The 7,811-nt window shown below is 41.6% G+C and overlaps 1 protein-coding gene across 1 annotated transcript; it reads right to left on the reverse strand.

Annotated features, from left to right (window-relative positions):
* Positions 1 to 6,120: 6,120 nt before the first annotated feature.
* On the reverse strand, positions 6,121 to 7,602 carry LOC139534845 (dentin sialophosphoprotein-like). Its single transcript, XM_071334299.1, has one exon. The coding sequence runs from the start codon at positions 7,600 to 7,602 to the stop codon at positions 6,121 to 6,123; it is 1,482 nt and encodes a 493-aa protein (XP_071190400.1).
* Between the last annotated feature and the right edge of the window lie 209 nt (positions 7,603 to 7,811).

Here is a 7,811-nt window from a genome sequence, read left to right on the forward strand (position 1 = left end):
TATGATGATGTTATATATACAGTATCTATGAGGTCAGAGCTGTTATGATGTTATATATACAGTATCTATGAGGTCAGAGCTGTTATGATGATGTTATATATACAGTATCTATGAGGTCAGAGCTGTTATGATGTTATATATAAGTATCTATGAGGTCAGAGTGTTATGATGTTATATATACAGTATCTATGAGTCAGAGCTGTTATGATGATGTTATATATACAGTATCTATGAGGTCAGAGTGTTATGATGTTATATATACAGTATCTATGAGGTCAGAGTGTATGATGTTATATATACAGTATCTATGAGGTCAGAGCTGTTATGATGTTATATATACAGTATCTATGAGGTCAGAGCTGTTATGATGATGTTATATATACAGTATCTATGAGGTCAGAGCTGTTATGATGATGTTATATATACAGTATCTATGAGGTCAGAGCTGTTATGATGATGTTATATATACAGTATCTATGAGGTCAGAGCTGTTATGATGTTATATATACAGTATCTATGAGGTCAGAGCTGTTATGATGATGTTATATATACAGTATCTATGAGGTCAGAGCTGTTATGATGATGTTATATATACAGTATCTATGAGGTCAGAGCTGTTATGATGTTATATATACCAGTACTCTATGAGGTCAGAGCTGTTATGATGTTATATATACAGTATCTATGAGGTCAGAGCTGTTATGATGTTATATATACAGTATCTATGAGGTCAGAGCTGTTATGATGTTATATATACAGTATCTATGAGGTCAGAGCTGTTATGATGATGTTATATATACAGTATCTATGAGGTCAGAGCTGTTATGATGTTATATATACAGTATCTATGAGGTCAGAGCTGTTATGATGTTATATATACAGTATCTATGAGGTCAGAGCTGTTATGATGATGTTATATATACAGTATCTATGAGGTCAGAGCTGTTATGATGTTATATATACAGTATCTATGAGGTCAGAGCTGTTATGATGTTATATATACAGTATCTATGAGGTCAGAGCTGTTATGATGATGTTATATATACAGTATCTATGAGGTCAGAGCTGTTATGATGTTATATATACAGTATCTATGAGGTCAGAGCTGTTATGATGTTATATATACAGTATCTATGAGGTCAGAGCTGTTATGATGATGTTATATATACAGTATCTATGAGGTCAGAGCTGTTATGATGATGTTATATATACAGTATCTATGAGGTCAGAGCTGTTATGATGATGTTATATATACAGTATCTATGAGGTCAGAGCTGTTATGATGTTATATATACAGTATCTATGAGGTCAGAGCTGTTATGATGTTATATATACAGTATCTATGAGGTCAGAGCTGTTATGATGATGTTATATATACAGTATCTATGAGGTCAGAGCTGTTATATGATGTTATATATACAGTATCTATGAGGTCAGAGCTGTTATGATGTTATATATACAGTATCTATGAGGTCAGAGCTGTTATGATGTTATATATACAGTATCTATGAGGTCAGAGCTGTTATGATGTTATATATACAGTATCTATGAGGTCAGAGCTGTTATGATGATGTTATATATACAGTATCTATGAGGTCAGAGCTGTTATGATGTTATATATACAGTATCTATGAGGTCAGAGCTGTTATGATGTTATATATACAGTATCTATGAGGTCAGAGCTGTTATGATGTTATATATACAGTATCTATGAGGTCAGAGCTGTTATGATGTTATATATACAGTATCTATGAGGTCAGAGCTGTTATGATGTTATATATACAGTATCTATGAGGTCAGAGCTGTTATGATGATGTTATATATACAGTATCTATGAGGTCAGAGCTGTTATGATGATGTTATATATACAGTATCTATGAGGTCAGAGCTGTTATGATGTTATATATACAGTATCTATGAGGTCAGAGCTGTTATGATGATGTTATATATACAGTATCTATGAGGTCAGAGCTGTTATGATGATGTTATATATACAGTATCTATGAGGTCAGAGCTGTTATGATGATGTTATATATACAGTATCTATGAGGTCAGAGCTGTTATGATGTTATATATACAGTATCTATGAGGTCAGAGCTGTTATGATGTTATATATACAGTATCTATGAGGTCAGAGCTGTATGATGATGTTATATATACAGTATCTATGAGGTCAGAGCTGTTATGATGTTATATATACAGTATCTATGAGGTCAGAGATGTTATGATGTTATATATACAGTATCTATGAGGTCAGAGCTGTTATGATGATGTTATATATACAGTATCTATGAGGTCAGAGATGTATATGATGTTATATATACAGTATCTATGAGGTCAGAGCTGTTATGATGATGTTATATATACAGTATCTATGAGGTCAGAGCTGTTATGATGATGTTATATATACAGTATCTATGAGATCAGAGCTGTTATGATGTTATATATACAGTATCTGTGAGGTCAGAGCTGTTATGATGATGTTATATATACAGTATCTATGAGGTCAGAGCTGTTATGATGATGTTATATATACAGTATCTATGAGGTCAGAGCTGTTATGATGATGTTATATATACAGTATCTATGAGATCAGAGCTGTTATGATGTTATATATACAGTATCTGTGAGGTCAGAGCTGTTATGATGATGTTATATATACAGTATCTATGAGGTCAGAGCTGTTATGATGATGTTATATATACAGTATCTATGAGGTCAGAGCTGTTATGATGATGTTATATATACAGTATCTATGAGGTCAGAGCTGTTATGATGTTATATATACAGTGTCTATGAGGTCAGAGCTGTTATGATGTTATATATACAGTATCTATGAGGTCAGAGCTGTTATGATGTTATATATACAGTATCTATGAGGTCAGAGCTGTTATGATGATGTTATATATACAGTATCTATGAGGTCAGAGCTGTTATGATGTTATATATACAGTATCTATGAGGTCAGAGCTGTTATGATGTTATATATACAGTATCTATGAGGTCAGAGCTGTTATGATGTTATATATACAGTATCTATGAGGTCAGAGCTGTTATGATGTTATATATACAGTATCTATGAGGTCAGAGATGTTATGATGACCAGAGAAGAAGAAGGTTGGTTGTATTGGACTTGCGGATTTTAGACTGCATCCGTCCCCATGGGCCCTGGTCAAAAGTAGTGCACTGTATGTCAGACTGACGATGTATTTATGGGGCAGTATAGCTGACTCACGATGTAGCCATGGGGCAGTATGGCAGACTGGCGGATCATAATACACACCAGGATGAAAAACAATCAGCAGCGGACCACACGCCAGATGGAGGGATCCTACTGGATCTCAGGTTATAAACATACTGCAGTACAGCAGGGGACCACACGCCAGATGGAGGGATCCTACTGGATCTCAGGTTATAAACATACTGCAGTACAGCAGGGGACCACACGCCAGATGGAGGGATCCTACTGGATCTCAGGTTATAAACATACTGCAGTACAGCAGGGGACCACACGCCAGATGGAGGGATCCTACTGGATCTCATGTTATAAACATACTGCAGTACAGCAGGGGACCACACGCCAGATGGAGGGATCCTACTGGATCTCATGTTATAAACATACTGCAGTACAGCAGGGGACAACACGCCAGATGGAGGGATCCTACTGGATCTCAGGTTATAAACATACTGCAGTACAGCAGGGGACCACACGCCAGATGGAGGGATCCTACTGGATCTCAGGTTATAAACATACTGCAGTACAGCAGGGGACCACACGCCAGATGGAGGGATCCTACTGGATCTCAGGTTATAAACATACTGCAGTACAGCAGGGGACCACACGCCAGATGGAGGGATCCTACTGGATCTCAGGTTATAAACATACTGCAGTACAGCAGGGGACCACACGCCAGATGGAGGGATCCTACTGGATCTCAGGTTATAAACATACTGCAGTACAGCAGGGGACCACACGCCAGATGGAGGGATCCTACTGGATCTCAGGTTATAAACATACTGCAGTACAGCAGGGGACCACACGCCAGATGGAGGGATCCTACTGGATCTCAGGTTATAAACATACTGCAGTACAGCAGGGGACCACACGCCAGATGGAGGGTTCCTACTGGATCTCAGGTTATAAACATACTGCAGTACAGTAGGGGACCACACGCCAGATGGAGGGATCCTACTGGATCTCAGGTTATAAACATACTGCAGTACAGCAGGGGACCACACGCCAGATGGAGGGTTCCTACTGGATCTCAGGTTATAAACATACTGCAGTACAGCAGGGGACCACACGCCAGATGGAGGGATCCTACTGGATCTCATGTTATAAACATACTGCAGTACAGCAGGGGACCACACGCCAGATGGAGGGTTCCTACTGGATCTCAGGTTATAAACATACTGCAGTACAGCAGGGGACCACACGCCAGATGGAGGGATCCTACTGGATCCCAGGTTATAAACATACTGCAGTACAGCAGCGGACCACACGCCAGATGGAGGGATCCTACTGGATCTCAGGTTATAGACATACTGCAGTACAGCAGGGGACCACAGGCCAGATGGAGGGATCCTACTGGATCTCAGGTTATAAACATACTGCAGTACAGCAGGGGACCACACGCCAGATAACACCCTATTCCCTATATAGTACACTACTGTTGACCAGGGCCCATGCACCCTATTCCCTATATAGTACACTACTGTTGACCAGGGCCCATGCACCCTATTCCCTATATAGTACACTACTGTTGACCAGGGCCCATGGGGACGGATGCAGTCTATGATAGTGACCACTGCAGCAATATATGAAACATCCTGATAGGTTGGTAGTAGTTGACTATTAAAGGAGGATCCTGATAGGTTGATAGTGGTTGACCATTAAAGGAGGATCCTGATAGGTTGATAGTAGCTGACCATTAAAGGAGGATCCTGATAGGTTGATAGTAGCTGACTATTAAAGGAGGATCCTGATAGGTTGATAGTAGCTGACTGTTAAAGGAGGATTCTGATAGGTTGATAGTAGCTGACTATTAAAGGAGGATCCTGATAGGTTGATAGTAGCTGACTGTTAAAGGAGGATCCTGATAGGTTGATAGTGGTTGACCATTAAAGGAGGATCCTGATAGGTTTATAGTAGCTGACTATTAAAGGAGGATCCTGATAGGTTTATAGTAGCTGACTGTTAAAGGAGGATCCTGATAGGTTGATAGTGGTTGACCATTAAAGGAGGATCCTGATAGGTTGATAGTAGCTGACTATTAAAGGAGGATCCTGATAGGTTTATAGTAGCTGACTATTAAAGGAGGATCCTGATAGGTTGATAGTAGCTGACTATTAAAGGAGGATCCTGATAGGTTGATAGTCTGACCATTAAAGGAGGATCCTGATAGGTTGATAGTAGCTGACTATTAAAGGAGGATCCTGATAGGTTGATAGTAGCTGACTATTAAAGGAGGATCCTGATAGGTTGATAGTGGTTGACCATTAAAGGAGGATCCTGATAGGTTGATAGTGGTTGACCATTAAAGGAGGATCCTGATAGGTTGATAGTCTGACCATTAAAGGAGGATCCTGATAGGTTGATCGTGGTTGACCATTAAAGGAGGATCCTGATAGGTTGATAGTGGTTGACTATTAAAGGAGGATCCTGATAGGTTGATAGTGGTTGACCATTAAAGGAGGATCCTGATAGGTTGATAGTAGCTGACTATTAAAGGAGGATCCTGATAGGTTGATAGTGGCTGACTATTAAAGGAGGATCCTGATAGGTTGATAGTGGTTGACCATTAAAGGAGGATCCTGATAGGTTGATAGTGGTTGACCATTAAAGGAGGATCCTGATAGGTTGATAGTAGCTGACTATTAAAGGAGGATCCTGATAGGTTGATAGTAGCTGACTATTAAAGGAGGATCCTGATAGGTTGATAGTAGCTGACTATTAAAGGAGGATCCTGATAGGTTGATAGTAGCTGACTATTAAAGGAGGACCCTGATAGGTTGATAGACTGACCATTAAAGGAGTTCCTTGGAATTAAGAACAACACTACAGCAGACAGCTCAAGGCAGAGTTCAGAGTTCAGTGACTATAACCTTCTATTCATGCATTTATAAGGCATATGTCTGATACTGAGAGAAAGTATTGTTCATATTGTGTAAGAATGATGTTAAAATGGGAAGGGTGTAAGATATAAACCAATCACCGCTGTCTGACTGCTCGTTGCTAAGCCAATCACTGCTGTCTGACTGCTCGTTGCTAAGCCAATCACCACTGTCTGACTGCTCGTTGCTAAGCCAATCACTGCTGTCTGACTGCTCGTTGCTAAACCAATCACCCCTGTCTGACTGCTCGTTGCTAAGCCGATCACCGCTGTCTGACTGCTCGTTGCTAAGCCGATCACAGCTGCCTGACTGCTCGTTGCTAAGCCGATCACCGCTGTCTGACTGCTCGTTGCTCAGCCAATCACAGCTGTCTGACTGCACGTTGCTAAGCCAATCACTGCTGTCTGACTGCTCGTTGCTAAGCCAATCACCACTGTCTGACTGCTCGTTGCTAAGCCAATCACTGCTGTCTGACTGCTCGTTGCTAAACCAATCACCCCTGTCTGACTGCTCGTTGCTAAACCAATCACCGCTGTCTGACTGCTCGTTGCTAAGCCGATCACCGCTGTCTGACTGCTCGTTGCTAAGCCGATCACTGCTGTCTGACTGCTCGTTGCTAAGCCGATCACCGCTGTCTGACTGCTCGTTGCTAAGCCGATCACAGCTGCCTGACTGCTCGTTGCTAAGCCGATCACCGCTGTCTGACTGCTCGTTGCTCAGCCAATCACAGCTGTCTGACTGCACGTTGCTAAGCCAATCACTGCTGTCTGACTGCTCGTTGCTAAGCCAATCACTGCTGTCTGACTGCTCGTTGCTAAGCCAATCACCCCTGTCTGACTGCTCGTTGCTAAGCCAATCACTGCTGTCTGACTGCTCGTTGCTAAACCAATCACCCCTGTCTGACTGCTCGTTGCTAAGCCGATCACCGCTGTCTGACTGCTCGTTGCTAAGCCGATCACAGCTGTCTGACTGCACGTTGCTAAGCCAATCACTGCTGTCTGACTGCTCGTTGCTAAGCCAATCACTGCTGTCTGACTGCTCGTTGCTAAGCCAATCACCCCTGTCTGACTGCTCGTTGCTAAGCCAATCACTGCTGTCTGACTGCTCGTTGCTAAACCAATCACAGCTGCCTGACTGCTCGTTGCTAAGCCAATCACCCCTGTCTGACTGCTCGTTGCTAAGCCAATCACTGCTGTCTGACTGCACGTTGCTCAGCCAATCACAGCTGTCTGACTGCTCGGTGCTAAGCCAATCACCACTGTCTGACTGCTCGTTGCTAAGCCAATGACTGCTGTCTGACTGCACGTTGCTAAGCCAATCACCGCTGTCTGACTGCTCGTTGCTAAGCCAATCACTGCTGTCTGACTGCTCGTTGCTAAGCCAATCACCGCTGTCTGACTGCTCGTTGCTAAGCCAATCACTGCTGTCTGACTGCTCGTTTCTAAACCAATCACCCCTGTCTGACTGCTCGGTGCTGGTATCAAGCATCAACAGTCACTGATTTTATTAGTTGATTCACAGCGGACTCTTGGCATTGAGTTAGTTACAAGGACACAGAAAGCAAAACTTCATTAATTAATTTATGAGATAGATAGTAGTTTTGATTTAACGTCATTAACTCATTATAATGACTCAGTAAGACATCGACCAGGGATTGCCTCGTTTCACTGCCTCGTTTCGATAGAACACCTATGACA

This window comes from Salvelinus alpinus, chromosome 11, assembly GCF_045679555.1.
Source record: "Salvelinus alpinus chromosome 11, SLU_Salpinus.1, whole genome shotgun sequence".
NCBI classification, from domain to species: domain Eukaryota; kingdom Metazoa; phylum Chordata; class Actinopteri; order Salmoniformes; family Salmonidae; genus Salvelinus; species Salvelinus alpinus.

Coding starts and splice junctions, on each gene's coding strand:
- LOC139534845 (XM_071334299.1), bottom strand. CDS start 7,602: ATGCTTGATACCAGCACCGAGCAGTCAGACAGGGGTGATTGGTTTAGA.